At 36.1% G+C, this 15,601-nt stretch overlaps 1 protein-coding gene across 1 annotated transcript in view; it reads right to left on the bottom strand.

Moving 5' to 3' along the window:
- The window catches only part of IFIH1 (interferon induced with helicase C domain 1), a 55,414-nt gene that overhangs the window by 34,258 nt on the left and 5,555 nt on the right, over positions 1–15,601 (bottom strand). Inside the window, exons 2-3 of the mRNA XM_007464488.1 lie at positions 12,951–13,119; positions 9,392–9,532 (exon numbers count right to left, since the gene is read on the bottom strand). Coding sequence (XP_007464550.1) covers positions 9,392–9,532; positions 12,951–13,119 — 310 coding nt within the window. The remainder of the gene's footprint in view (positions 1–9,391; positions 9,533–12,950; positions 13,120–15,601) is intronic.

Here is a 15,601-nt window from a genome sequence, read left to right as displayed (position 1 = left end):
CCCAAAAAAAAAAAAAAAAAAAAGTGTTATGTGATGACAAAATTAAGCAAACCTATTGAGTTTATAAGCCAAGAATTCCTACAATTGATTATATAGGATTACCATGTTTCATTTTTCACAGTATCAATCTGGACTTATGTCCTAATGAATAGTCATGTGTCTATGATTTTAAAATAGATCAGATAAATAGTCAATTGGAGACTGGGTGTTCCCATGAAAAGAACATGTGCTGTGGAGTCAAACAGATCAGTCTCCAGATCTGAGCTCAGCCACTGCTGACAAGTGACTTAATCTTTAAAATTTTTTAAAATATATATAGCAGTTTCTACTTTCTCCTTTATCTTGAGAATCATTCTGTTAGATCAAGGAAATAAATCTTTAAGAGAAACAAATCTTAAATCCTCATGAAGTTGCTGTTTAAATGAGCTTTGAATATTAGAGTTAGATTATATAATAAGTTTAGTTAACTTTTAGATAGGTGTCATTTCCTCTAGGAAAAATATCAAAGCTAGCTATGAAACAGATTAGAAAACACTGGTGATTCCTGTTAAAAAAAGCAGTTATTCCTATCAAAATCTATTGGAATGAAGAAAAACAATTCTCATCCAGTTAAAAGATAGGATTTCTAGAATAATTTTGCAAACAACACAATACAGAACAGCTTTGCTTACAATAATAGTGTCTAAGACCAGTCCATAAGCCATGGAAAAAACTGCCTCATTTTATAATCACATCTTGAATAGCTTACTAATATGGCAGAAATATTAACTTGAATCTGAGAAATTTTATATTTAACATCTTCTGGAACTTTAAATACTTTAAAATATTTTTAAACCATTTAGAAGCCAAAGAAAATTGAAATTAAAAAATTTCAATTGAAAAAAACCTCTTCCTTGAAAGCCTTTTTAGATCTATTCCAATGTAAAGTATGCCCTCTGCTGGAGAAATGCTATTATAACAATTAGTTGATAAGTATACTGTTTATTCAGCCCAAGAACTGAGTGACTTCCACTAGATAAGATACAGATTGGTTCTTCTACCCCTACCAGGTAGTGTCCCTCCTATTTTCAGCCTAAGATGCATGTCTAACTCCACAAAAGATTTCTCCTCTTACCCCTCGCCTCAGGCTGTCAGTCGCTTTGCTGGAAAATCGTTTTGCATTACATTAGGAAGGGGGCCAAGCCTCTGTGCTACTGAGAAAGAGGAAGGGCACCAACAGATCCATTCTCCGGAGAGGTAGTGCTTACAGGGTCTGCAAATAGTCTCCTTTCACTTGCCAGATAATGGTATATTTATTCTAGTTCTGACCTCGTGACGCACATCAGCTTCACCTCTTCAACTATCCCTCCAGTTGCATAATCCCCACAGTCTGGAACAGCAAAGACCACCCCTAAAGCTTCAAACACATGTGCACGTATGGGCACATACACGGAATCATGAGCTTCGTAAGTGTGCTTACTGTCATACTAATAATACCTAATTCCTTTCCTTTTGAAATCATCTTTTTTGAGAGGAGATAGAGGACTTTTATTTTCAGCTCTATGTATATGGATTTGTGTGTGTGCGTTCACACACACACACACACACACACACACACACACACACGCTAACATTTTGGTCTGTCAGACTCTGCTCTCTGTGCTGGGGAACATGTGTTCCCACAGAATGGAGAGAAGCCACCTCCACCCACCTTGCATATTCTCTCCTGGATCCAAGCTTCTAGGAAATGAGTTCCCCAAAGAGAAAAAAAAAAAATCTCCTAGAGCCACAGGCCCACGTCGCTATCCATGGAGCTCTTGTGATCCTGTTTATAGAATTCACACTGCTGAAATGTTTCAGCCAGAATTAAATTGGAATTGTGTATATTGATGTTGGCTGAAATTGTATCATCCATGCCCTTTAGCCTTTGGACTTTGGTCTCAAAGGGAAAGATGATGATTCAAGTACAGGGTTGTGGGGATAACCATACCCACTAGAGTGACCCATTCATTCATTGCTAGTCAGCAGCAGAGGCAAAAAGACTAAGAGCAGAGTCAGTTAAGAGTGATAAGCCTGATGACCACATGGGAAGTAAGTCTTGGCAATCCAAGGTGGCAAGATAGAAGATGATGAACTGGAAACCTCTTTGGCTGGTAGGCACCCTTAAGGAAGAGCTATTCAAGTTAAGTAGACCTGAGGAAAGTATGGGGAGAGATTTGTTTAAAGGTATCCTGGTAAATATTCAATAGCAGCTCTTGGGGAGAAAAAAGCGACAATTTTAAAGTGTTTGCCAATATTGCTGGTATTCATATTCCCACCATGGCTGATTTCAAGCTACCAGCATGACGTCACCAAGTGGAACTGGGAAGACACATGCACACTGGCCTCCTGACAGCTGGAAGGAGCCCATTCCAGCACCCTGATGGATACATCCCTCTAACTGACTTTCCCACAAACGCCATCTGAAATAATCACACATGCTTTGGGCTAATATTCCATAATTGTCCAAACAACGAATGATAAACATTTAAGTATTGATTTGCCTCAGGACAAGACTTTGTAAAAATCATAGTAAGAGAAACCCACTAATTCTCATTGATCCTAGAAGCCTTATCTCCAACCACCCTCCTCCATAAATGTTCCCCTCTAATCCAACTGCTTCCCTACCCACACTTTTTATAAAACTTTGCTATGTTTATTACAGCTGGATTTTGATGTGTTTATTATAGCTGGATGAATTTTGTATAGATTTTCTTTCCTAGAATTTTAGTTTTGCAGCAAAATTGAGTGGAAGGTAGAGAGATTACCCATATCCCCCCACTCCCACATAGGGATAGCCTCCTCCATTATCAAATCCTCCCAACACACACACACACACACACACACACAACACATTTTGAACTTTCCTACACCTGCACTTTTGCTCATGGTGTCCGTGTAGCGGGAAGTGTTGGCTACCACTTCTGTTTACAGGTCCAGCACAGGACCTTCAAGGTGCAGATGAACTGCCTCACATTCCTCCTCTCTGGTAAGCTTTCTCTAAGTCTTCCTTCTTTCACCAGGCTTCTCCCCTCATCCTTTAATACCTTCTCTTTTGCTAGAGATAGATTACTGTCTCTCTTTGAGGACATGAAACTTATTTTCTTGAACGGGATTATAAACTCTCTGAGGGTGAGGACAATACCCCAGTGCTTGGTTTTCTCAATAATATGACCTGACCAACTCATTCTTAGCTTCTAGTTCTCATTCATATGCCAAAATAGAGAAGGTAAGGTCTAATGATCAAATTAAAACCACTGCTTTTGTTAAAACTCTGCTAAAAAAGCTTTAGGCTTGTAGTCATAAAAAGATGTCATGAAAATAAATCCAACATGTATTAGCTGCGCAGTAAAGAGGTTTCTCTCCAACAAAATACTTACATTCTCACTCCTGAGATATGAACAGTCACCCTCCTAGAACTATTATGCAATTGGAGGTCATATAGCTAACTTAGATGGCTCTTGGTGGGTTTCATACAAAATACAAACCTATATTATCCTTTAACAAACACCAATATCAGCATCTGTAACAGCATCTCTTCCCCCCTCTCCCTCTCTCTCTCTCTCTCTCTCTCTCTCTCTCTCTCTTTCTCAGCTCATAATAATATTTGCCTTTTGAATTGCCGTAGTAGTATTTCTACTTCCCAATAATTAATGTAACTAAATTTAGAAAAAAATATAGATGTAAAGGAGAGCTATCTTAATTCAGAGCAATCCTGTAACAGTATGGGTGATCTCTCATAGTATTATTGCAGACTGCTACATCAATTATCTTTCCCACTAAGCTCTCAAGGTCTATGTGGTATGTATTTCTAGAGATTCTAAAAATCTCTAAATTTCTAGAGGTTAGTATTATAGAACATTATTCTGGTCCTCAAGTGCAAAGATAAATTTTGTGGCATTTTTACAGAGATTACTATAGACCAAATCTAAGATTGGACTTCGGTCTATAAAAAGGGAAAACAAAACAACAACAAAAAAAGTGCACTAACAGATTGGGCCAGAAAGAAGGAGGCTGTTTTATAAAGGTCAATTTTTAAACCCCTCCTACAGAAGATGATCTATGCAAAATATATCCACAATATATTCCAAAGCATAATGTCACCGGATAAACCTAAGGAGTGGAACATATGGGGGAATATGAAAAAGAAGGTACTAAAGTCTGAAAACAAGCAGGTTGGTAAGCTCATTAGCTTGGGTGGAATTTTAAAATCTTCACGTGAACGAATATATAAATCAAAATATACACATGCACTCACAGTCATGCGCACTGTGTATTCACACATGGCACGCTCACCCTGTACGTTATAATCGTCCACCCTGGAACAGTGACATTCCATTCTCTTTATAAATGTCAAAGCGCCCTCTGCTGGCCAACCTGCGGTACTTGCATTTTCTAGTTTCATAACAGGGAGATCAACAAAGGATGATAAAAGAAATTTGGGGGATTTTCTGTGGAACTCTGCATAAAAGTAAGTTCATTCCAAATACAGTAAATTTTATTATTTCGTTTTGAACCTCATTAGCTTTATTTTTTATTTTATATATGTCATTAATTCCTAAAATAGTATATTAAAAAGGTCAATGTAAAATAACCACTCACTTATTTTAACAAAGCAACAGTAGCAGACAATTAAAAATGATTGCATAACCAATGTTACTGTAAACCTATAGAATTAACGTAAACCAGATAACTGTGTATTTGCTATAATTAAAATATTTTTAATAGAAGAAAATGAATGTGGGCATTGTGCCCCTCTGATGTTTTCTAGGGAAGTGTGGTCTAGAGAAACACCAAAGTTTTCCAATAATTTCTTGTTAGAAAATGACCAGTGACCTCAGAAAGCAGAATTATTACATCCAGCAGTAAAATTCTGTGAATAGTCTGAGAACTATTCAAATATCCTTTATAAATGGTTGTATTCGTGCGGAAAAAGCAAATTTTAAAAAATGGGGAATATCTTAATTATTAACCACTTTTTAATGGGAAGAAGTTGAAAGGAGAAAGGAAAAAGAAATGCCAGCCTCCGATGTGGAGGCATGACAAAATCCCTGCCCAGAACTGCCCACTAGGCAATTCTCATCTATCACCCCAGGCTGAAGGAGAGATTAAATTTGGTGATTAAATCACTGATTTAATCACTGAAGGAGTGATTAAAATTGGTTTCAGCGTGGGCCACTATTACTAATACTAGTGTGTCTTACCTGTCAGGTGTGTTAAGGAGTAAAAAAGGCTAAAAACAATATATAAAGAATCTTTGCATTAAAACTATAAATAATTAACATTTGTATCCACAAAGACTATTATGCACTGAAAAACAATATTTTAGAAACTGATGTGGAAATGAAAATTAGAGAAGTCTTAATTTAAAATCAGAAATAATTCGTCAAATTTTTTTGCCTATGAAAATTCATGTTTATAGAATGTGTGTAGCTTAAGTAATAAGTTTCTTTCAATGCTACCTTGGTAACTGTATTTGAAATCTAAACCCAATGTACTGAAATTCAAAATAAAGATTATATATTGTAAATATCATTAAGATACACACAAAAAATTATGCAAATAAATATTACAGGTTATTGAATATTATCTTATTTATTTTGATGGTTAATCCTGTAAAAGAACGCCAACATAGGCAAAATCCTTCTACAGTTAATTTTGCAACAAAAACTTCAGTCCAAAGAACTACAATAACTTCTTTGGGTTAATGATACTTTACAAGTCATTTACATCGGTAATTCTTAGTTCTGAAGAGCAGCAAGAAAAGAAATGAATACCTGGGATGGTCCACAACATCTATCAGAAGCAGAGGCAAAGGCCTAAAGCAGAAGCACTCCATTTTCATAAATCAGTTCCCCTTTCTTACTGCTCTGGAAAGGACCAGAATGCATTGGACGAACCTGTTCCCAAATCCACATGAGAAGTCCAGACATCACAAGAACCTTACAGACTAGAAGACTGTTAAAGTCTGTGAATTGGATGGAGTCCTCAGATTACTGTACAGTTTGTTGTACTCTCACATGTTCTCAGACTCGTACACATTTTAATAGTCTGTACTTTTCTTTCACAGCACTTACTGTGCAGCTATACAGTGACTACCGTTTGACATGCCCATCATTTGAAAGCTCCATGGGAGCAGAAGCCACATCTGGTTTGCTCCACCACAATATTTACAGTGCTGAACACTGAACAGTGCATGCCTGGCACATGATAGGAGTTTAATGAGGTTCATTAAATGAAAGAAGTGAAAGGAAGGGAGGGAGGGGACCCCAAGAGGGAAAAACAAACCCCTTTCTGTCCCTTAAGGCCATTATTAAGATCCAGATTTTTTTCACTTGATGCAGCTTTAAGTTTTATATCAAATAGTAAGAAAACAGATTTTTTAAAAAAGGTTTTGTCTTTAATTTTGTCCTTGTTGAGACTCAGAATGCTCCACAGATAAATAAACTACAGGCTGACAAGATGCATTAGGTTGGCAACCTTGGGTGAAAAACCTTCATTTGAGATGCAGGATCAATTCCCAGCCTCAGTTCTGGCTTCAATTCTTTCCAGTGCGAATTTAGAAAATAGCCAGTAACCCACAGAGATGTCAGGTAGCCTGCCAAGGAAGTTTATTAAAATGTGAAAAACCCACATTCAGGTAGTAGTTTTGGCATTCCTACGCAATCATGATTTCTGAAAGAAAGTGCAGCTGCTCAAATGAAAAAAAAAAAAAAGGTCCTCTAGAATTCAGGTTTAAAAGCTTTGCTATTCTGCACAGTAAACCCTGCTACTTAAAGTGTAGTCCAAGACCAGCATCACCTGGGAGCAAGTGAGAAAGGCAGAATCTCAGGCTAGATACAGAACCTACTGAATCAAAATCTGCATATCAATAAGACCTCCTCTTCCAGGTGACTCATAAGCACACTAAAGCTTCAGAAGTATTCCACTAAAAGAACAAACACCTTAAACAAGGCTAAATAGTAGGCAAACTATAAAAAATCTTGATACTATTTTATGACAAAAGATTGCTATCCTGTATATTTAGCTAATTCACATAAACCAGCAAGAAGAATATAAAATACCCTAATAGAAAAATAGGCAGTTAGCAACAACAAAAAGAATGAACTTGTAAAAACATTTTTCATTAGAAAAAAATTCAAATTCAAGTAGTAAAATACCAAATTGGCAAAGTTTAAAAATAATATTACCCACTCTTATAGAATAGACTTCAGGGCAGTAAGTACTCTCCTATACTGTTAGAGCACATGTAATATGGTACAAGTTCCTGGAGTGAAATATAACATTAAGTATCAAATGTTTAAAGCTATAGAAATCATTGTTCCAGAAATTTCAATTATGTAATATGTTTTTAAGAATTAAACTGGGTGGGGTAGAAATGGATTGGGAGTTTGGGGTTAGCAGATGCAAACTATTGTATAGAGGATGGATAAACAACAAGGTCCTACTGTGTAGCACAAAGAACTATAGTCAATATCCTATTATAAACCATAATGTGAAAAAGCATGTATATATATAACTGAATTAATTTGCTGTACAGTAGAAATTAACACAACATTGTAAATCAACTATACTTCAATAAAATGAATTTTAAAAATAAATTTAAAAAGAATTAAACTGAGACATAAATATGAAGAGAGTTATGCAGCATTATTCATGATGTAGAAATTTGGAAACATCCTACATGTTCAACAGTTGGTTAATTAATCATAAAGCATCCAATGGATGGAATTATTATTCAATTGTTAAAAACCATGCTGTAGAAGAATATCTAATGAATTCAGGAGAAATGCCATCATATATAAACATCCAGGTATGTAATAAAAACGGGATACCCAAATGTGAAGAGTAATATATCTTTACTGTAAAAGTGTGCGTGACTTTTTCTTTGTGGGTTTCTATGTATTCCAAATCTCCTGCAATGCAGCTACATTACTTTTCTGAGTCGAAAATAGTATACTTTGTAATAGTGTGATGGAGTCAGCTCATACGGCACAAGAACAATTGTTAAATTTTCTAGAATTTCATGAGCCAGTTGTTAATGTCAAGCGCAGGCAATTTTAAAAATTAAATTATATGGACTTACTAAAACAATTATATTAAAACAAAGGTAAGGAATACTTAAAACTCATCAATTTCTAATCATTTTACTAGATTTTACAATCATCAATGATGTTGAGGCTATTTAAGCCTATTGTCTCCGTATAATGGAAATGGCAAATAGTGGTGTGCTACTGCACATCTATTCCTGACTTAGTGTTCGGTGATGTTATGTGGGCACTTGAAAATAGCCTTAGTGGGAGTATTTACACCATGAAGATTGGCATATGCTACAAATCAGGGCTTTTTGTCTTTTCCTCCGAGAGCCACTTGGTAAACATTTACCAGCACACCAGACTTCAACCTGACTATTTCTAGTGAAAAATGAATGTGGCCATTTGGGGGACAGAGGGAAGGAGAGAAGGATTCTCCTATTATGAGCAAATAAGGGAGGGGAAATAATTAAATTAGTTTGATTCTTCCAGGGCTGTTTCATATCTAAAAGGTGGACATGGTGGATCTAGTACCCACACCAATTAGTTACTGAAATTCAAACCAACTCCTGTTTAGCACCCATTCATCTTCTTTTCTAAAGCCTTGGTTTTGATCTCTATAACCCAGTTGAACCTCTCTGTGACATGCCAGTCTGTAAAAAGGGGAAAACGTAATGGCCTCATTTAATTCTCAGAAATTTGGATGAGTCAAACTAATTCATGGGGACTTCCCTGGTGGTCCAGTGGGTAAGACTCCATGCTCTCAATGCAGGGGCCTGGGTTCGATCTCTGGTGGGGAACTAGATCCCGCATGCTGCAACTAAGAGTTCACATGTCGCAACTAAGAAACCCACATGCCACAACTAAGAAGTCCCATGCCACAACTAAAAGATCCCACGTGCTGTAACGAAGATCCCGCGTGCCACAGCTAAGACCCGGTGTAGCTAAAATAGATAAATAAATAAATAAATCTTTTTTAAAACAACCCACTAATTCATGTATTTGAAAGTACTTCAAAAATCATGAAATGCAGGACTTGCTTATGATATTCACCATATGACAAGGACCATGGATATCTTATAAAATAAAATTAGAACCCAATGTGCTCATGTTCATAACATTAATATTGCATTAGTTTTAAAACATTTTTAGACACAAAGAGCAATTATTTTCATTTAATCTCCTCCAGAAATATTATTTTAACATAAATACTCACAAAATCCCAAAGCCCAAAATTTCTCCCTCTGTTTAATGGATCCTAATGTCATCAATGCAGCAAGTGATTTTTCCAGAAGTAGTTCATTAGTGCATATGTAAAAGTATGTGTGTGTCCCAAGTACCTGAAGCTACAGAAGAATCTGCAAAAGATGGTTCCAATGAACTATTCTCTATGTCCCAGGCCTCCAGACTGGGCTGATCTGTGGCTAAAGGGAGGGGCTCTTTGACTTCAGGACCATCTTCCGGTGATAAATTCTCAGACTCTGTGAATAAAAGTATTAGAATATAAACAATAGTGCCATGCAAGTTTTTATACAGTATACATAACTGTCATTGTTATTTTGAAAACAGAATAAGGGTTCCTAATAGAGATTAACGTGAATATACTTAAATACTTTGAAATTCTAAACAGAATGTAAATTGTATTGCAATGCAAGTTTTTATACAATATAAAGAGCTGTTATTTTTATTTTGAAAAACCAAGTGGGGTCCCTAGTAGAGATCTGCCTAAATATACCACAATACTTTGACATTTTGTAAGGCTTGGAACATGTTTTTATGTTGTGACAAAGTATTTTTATTTTTTTATATGAACACAGTGAGTAATTCTTTTGTGATGACTAAATTTTATCTGAAAAGCCAATATAATAAGTATTATGCTAATCATAAGTGTGACGATTTCCTATCTGACCATCAACTTTAGGAAGTAAGCCACTTGTTCAGTGGTACAAAGTCACATGTAAGGCTGCATTAATGAAAATGCAAACTTGGTGGTAGTTTTTCTTCAGCTTGTGCTCTAGCCTTTTGTTCTCTCACTGCGTGTTCTACACGAGATGTACATATGCTTTAATGTCAGCCTACATTCATGTATTCTGAATTTCTGGAGATTTTTTTTAGAAATTTAATGAAATATTCTGAATCCTTCCTTTCTTCTTCCCACCATTTCTTCCACCTGACCTTTTTTTCCTTCAGCCAACATGTATTGAGTGTTTTCTTAAGACTTCTGAAAGAAAGTTACAAAGAAAGGCAAGAGTTTCTGCCCTTCTGAAGTACAATGTGTCAGAGACTGATGCCATAAAGAAAATTTCTTAAAGTATCATTTTTCATTAACCCATCTTAAAGAATAAGGAGAAAATGTGTGCTGTGTATGGAGAATTTCCTGAAGAAAACTGTTCTGACTTTGGAGTTTGTCTTTAGACAAGATGATTTTATAATATTTGTAGGTACATATTAAGTATGTTTAGGGTTTATAATAATAATAGTCAATTTATTTTGTGCTTTACAAATGTTAAATCTTTTAACCCTCAAAATAATCCTGGGTAATCAGCAATATCATTATCACCATTTCACAGAGGAGTAAACTGAGGCACAGAGAGGGCAAGTACCCAGTGAAAGTCACACATCCAGGTACATCAAGGAGCCAGGACTCAGTGTCAGCATCCAGAGCCCAGGCTCCTGTGTTAGTCAGCATGGGCCAACATGATAAAGTACCATAGATTGAGTGACTTAAGTCACAGAAAAGTATTTTCTCACAGTTCTAGAAATAGGAAGTCCATGGTCAATGTGCCAGCAGGTTGGTGTCTGGTGAGAGCATGTTCCTGAGGTTGCAGAGTGTCACCTTCTCACTGTGTACTCACATGGTGGGGAGAGAGAAAGAGACAGAGATCTCTCTTCCTCTTCGTATAAGGCCTCAGTCCTATCATATTGGGACCCAACCTTTGGATCTCATTTAACCTTAATTACTTCCTAAAGACCTAGCTCCAGATACAGTCACATTGGGGGTTAAGGCTTCAATATATGAATTTGGTGGCAGGGGGGCTCAATTCCATCCTCAGCAGCTCCTACCACAGCTAATTTTGAATAATGACAGCTAACTTTGTTCTGGGCATCAAGACCTGCTAGAAAAATGGTTAGATTCCATTAATAATATGTACAGGTTAGCAAACAATATTTAAATTCCTGGCTCCCCTGATTGGATTTTCAGTGGAGGACATGAGAAGTAAGCCCTACTTATTTGGAATGAGTTGGTCAGAAGCAGCCTGACTGCTGCTAAGGGTAGTGAGAGTGTAAGGATGCTGAGTCCCAGAAGAGGATTGCATCTTCCTTCCAACCTTCAAAAGAAGCTTAGAAATCCCTTTCTACTGGGCTCCCTGTCTTTATAAGAGCCCACATATCTGGGGCAACATCCATCATCACCCACTTTGGTTGAAAGAAGGAAAAGCCCCAAATGTAAGAGGATCCTGTCAGGGGACCAGGGAGGGCAAAAAGGATGATGGATAATTGGTGTCACTTTTTTCTTTTCAGAAGGCCTTTATCCCTTTTATAAAGTGTTTGGCCTTGGCCAGCCGACATTATGTGCACAGGCTAGGAGAGTTTGGATAAACTAGTCCCCAAGCCATTCTGAAACAGACATGTAAAGACTTAATCATAATACGAAGTTATGGCATATTATAAGGAAAGTAAAGAGGAAGGCATGTGAATATTAGATGAGGTATATGATGAGGTGTGTTATTATACAGGTATCACATGTATATATACTTTACCTAGGATTGCTATCATTCAAAGCATTAGAATTTGAAAAATCACATTAGCTTCCAACAAGGCACCTTGTAAAGTGGAACTTAAAAATATCTTAGAAAGAAATATGTTGTATGTAACTTGTTGCTCCGTTCCCCCTCAACAAAAAAAAGACAGAAATATGGCGAGACGTTGCCTATGTCAGGAGAAGCTAGAAGACACTTAGAGTTGATCCTTTAGACTTTTTCCTAAACTAGTACACAACCGTAAAATGGGTAAGTACCCTCTACTTTGGGGGATGGATATAACAAGGTCTTTTGTGATCTGCAAGGCTGCTCTTTCTAATATCCCTCGATACACTGAGGCCAAAATTTCCCAGGGAGCAAAAAAATTGAGACTGTAGTCATTTCCCTTTGAAGTTCAAGTTCTAGGGTGTTTGTCATGGATAGAAATGGTCCCACGAGGTCTTGAAAGGGAACTCATCATGAGAGGGTGTGATCTGCACTGGTAATGATTGGTAATCATTCATTACTAATTAAACTTCAATTTGTCTTGCATATGATATTTTTAAAAGCACAGGATACATACTCTGTAAAGAAAAATAAGATGGCAGATTATATTAGATTTACAAATGATACATGTGAAAGAGCTCTAAAATGTTATTTTTATTATTATAATTGAATACTTTTAAAAACTCACAGAAAGTAACACTGTGATATGTTAGCAATTACAGACCTTTTATCAAATGTTTAATAAATTCCTTAAAAATTTATATAAATGTCCAGAAGACTATGCAGCAGTTGTAATAACCACTAAAATATTTTCTTCCAATTTATTTGTCTAGGCAATGTTAAAATTATCTTGATAAAAATCTCAGGCAATCACTTTGTTTCCAAAATAAGATGGGAAATGGAAAACATGTTGGACAAGGAGTCAGCTGCCAATATTCCAGCCCAGCTTGCTGTGTGCTGTGGTCTTTGGAAGGTTCATCTTTTCCCAAGCAGCAGTTTCCTCATTTGTAAAAAGAAGAAAACATACCTCTCAATATCACTTGAAATTTTGATTCTAAATACCCTAGTATTTGGCACTGTGTCTACAGGTTTCATTAAACTCTCAGTCACTAGGCGAAACGCAAAAGCCCTTCCTTTGCAGAATTAGCAATACCTGTATTGCTTTCATAGCAATTGGTGCCTGTTAACTCCTGGGCAAGCGCATAGTTTCCTGTTTGCCTCAGCACAGTCAGAAACGTAGAAAACCAGTTTTCTTTCTGCACGATCCTTTTCAGTAGCTCTCTTACCCCTGCTTCGTTTCCATTATTTACTGCAGCAGAAACCTGTTTTAAGAGAAAAGTAGAATTAAAGAAGTCCAACTATCTTATGAATAAATTTAAACAGGAACTAGCCTTTAGAAAAATTGCACAATTAAGCATATGTATAAAGGCTCATATTCAAATACTAAAGAAAACAGCAATACCGCTTACAGAAATTTTGGATTCTAGGGGGAAAAAAATCCCTGGGCCAATCCCCCTTTTAAATATACACTATTTTTTTAAGCTATTGAGATATTCAAAGCTGACACTTAGGAAACAGATGTTTTACCTCCGTCATTCTGAATAAGGGGTGCAAAAGAAGGCGTCTTTAATCTCTAGCCATGTTATGTCTATTTGCATCAATTTCTTTCTGTATATCTAGGGCTTGCTATATCTTTTCAACTCATGGAGTCTATAAACAGGAAATCAAACATTTCTTATCCGACCTCTCTTTCTTCACTATTACCATTATGGAATAAGTACTATCAGAGATTTATATTCTTTAATATTTGTATTATTTATTACTGCTGTAATATATTTTTTAAAAAATTTGTATTTACTTAATACTATAAGACAAATTTATTTCTATATTCCTTTTTTTAAGTATTGGGCAGAAGCATTTCTACATCCATTCATTACTATTTTTAACCTTCATTTAATTTCTCCTTTAAATTAATCTATAAATCTTTTAAAATGTGAATCATTTGTGTAATCATTATTACAGTGCATCTCCCCAGTTCTTAATACAGCACCAGACATTTGGAGAAAAGATCACATTTAGACCAGAAAGAAATTAGGCAGGACACCATCAACTTGCTGGGCCATTAGTCAAGCCACTTCCTCTCCAGACCTCAGTTTCTACATGTGTAAAATGAAGCAACTGAAATGAAATTACAGCGTTTGTCCGTCTTAGCTGCATGTTAGAATCACCTGAGGAGCTTTAGAAAACACTGATGTCTGAAATCTACCCCCAGAGATTCTGATTTGTCCATGGGGGGAAACCAGAAATTTTTTTCAAAAGCACCTCTTGAATTCTAATCAGCAGCTTAGGTAAGAAGTACTAACTTACATACTCTCAAAGGTCTTTCTCAACATCTGCCCATCTTCTACGTGTATAATATGGACTATTCAGCTAGATTAATTGTTTCCTATGAATCTGTGTATTTTCTAGTCCTATAAATATATCCAATAACCATTTAATTTCAGGAATTCACATTTTTGGAACAATGTCTGGTACAAATTCAGTGTTTATTATTATGATGACTGGGAAAAGCATCTATCTTTACAAACATTTCACCAGCAGACACTACTTAGTACAAGATTATACCACATGAGTTCTACCCAAAGAATATGTTCGTTTCATTAGCTAATAGATAATTATGTTATTATACATGTTTTGCATATATCAACCCAACAACTCTGAAGAAGATACCGATATTAACCCATTTTACAGATCAGAAATCCAAGGCTCAGAGAAGTCCAGTTACCTCCCTAAGGCCACAAAGCTAGTAAACAGCAGAGGTAGAATTAGATCCCAGGCATTGGCTTCAGAGGCTGAATACTGCCTTACTGAGCTATAATTATAGCTGGTAATTGTCTCCAATTTTAAGTTCATTTTCTGACAAGAAGTGGTTAAAATGACTACTTGACTTAATAAAATTTAGGCGATTTCAGTCCATCTCCCCCACAGCATTTCTAAGCAGATTCTTGCTCATTTCCTACTTTTCTTTAATTTTGTTAATTTTCTAATGGAAATTCTTTGTCTTCTCTGATGTTTGTAACATCTCTATTTATTACCTGCTAATTTAAGCAGCAGTCTCTAAAGATGCTAAATGAGACTGGTTTGAGCACCTTATTTTAACTCAACCATTTCCATTTTTAATTATCTCAGCCTTTTATCAGCTTTAAACTCATTCCACAGAAGTAGTAATCAGAAAGCATTTCTCTAAAATGAACAAGTGAAACACTGTAATAAATACTTATACGTAAAAACCTAAGCATATTATATCCACTAAATTTTCTTTGACTATTAACCAGTTAGTCGATCTTTACTGTAGAATTGTATTTGTCAAGCTTGCCTTGTCCTTACTGAGTTCAGGCATTAGAGAATCATCATGCCATTATTTCCTGCAAGTATTTTTATTATTTGAATGTGGAACTACATATATAATACCTGTGCAATTTTAGCAGGGTCATCAAGATTCTGAATTTTTAAGAAATCTTCCTAGTTTGAGTGCTAGAAAGTACATCAATTCCCTTTAAAGCAATCGTACAATGTTTTTTACTTAATCTGTTCTCCTATATGTAAGATCCCAATATATACACTTGATTACGGAAATTCTTGTGAAATGAGTATTTAGACTTGAGCCTGAAACAGGACATATAATGATTCCCACTCATGTTCCTTCCCCACTGAATGTATTCTCTGAATATGAAGTTAAAAATGTCTATGGCTAGGGCTTCCCTGGTGGCGCAGTGGTTGAGGGTCCGCCTGCCAATGCAGGGG

This window comes from Lipotes vexillifer, unplaced genomic scaffold, assembly GCF_000442215.2.
Source record: "Lipotes vexillifer unplaced genomic scaffold, Lipotes_vexillifer_v1.1 scaffold68, whole genome shotgun sequence".
In the NCBI taxonomy this organism is placed as follows: domain Eukaryota; kingdom Metazoa; phylum Chordata; class Mammalia; order Artiodactyla; family Lipotidae; genus Lipotes; species Lipotes vexillifer.
This window is presented reverse-complemented; position numbering and strand designations above follow the sequence as displayed.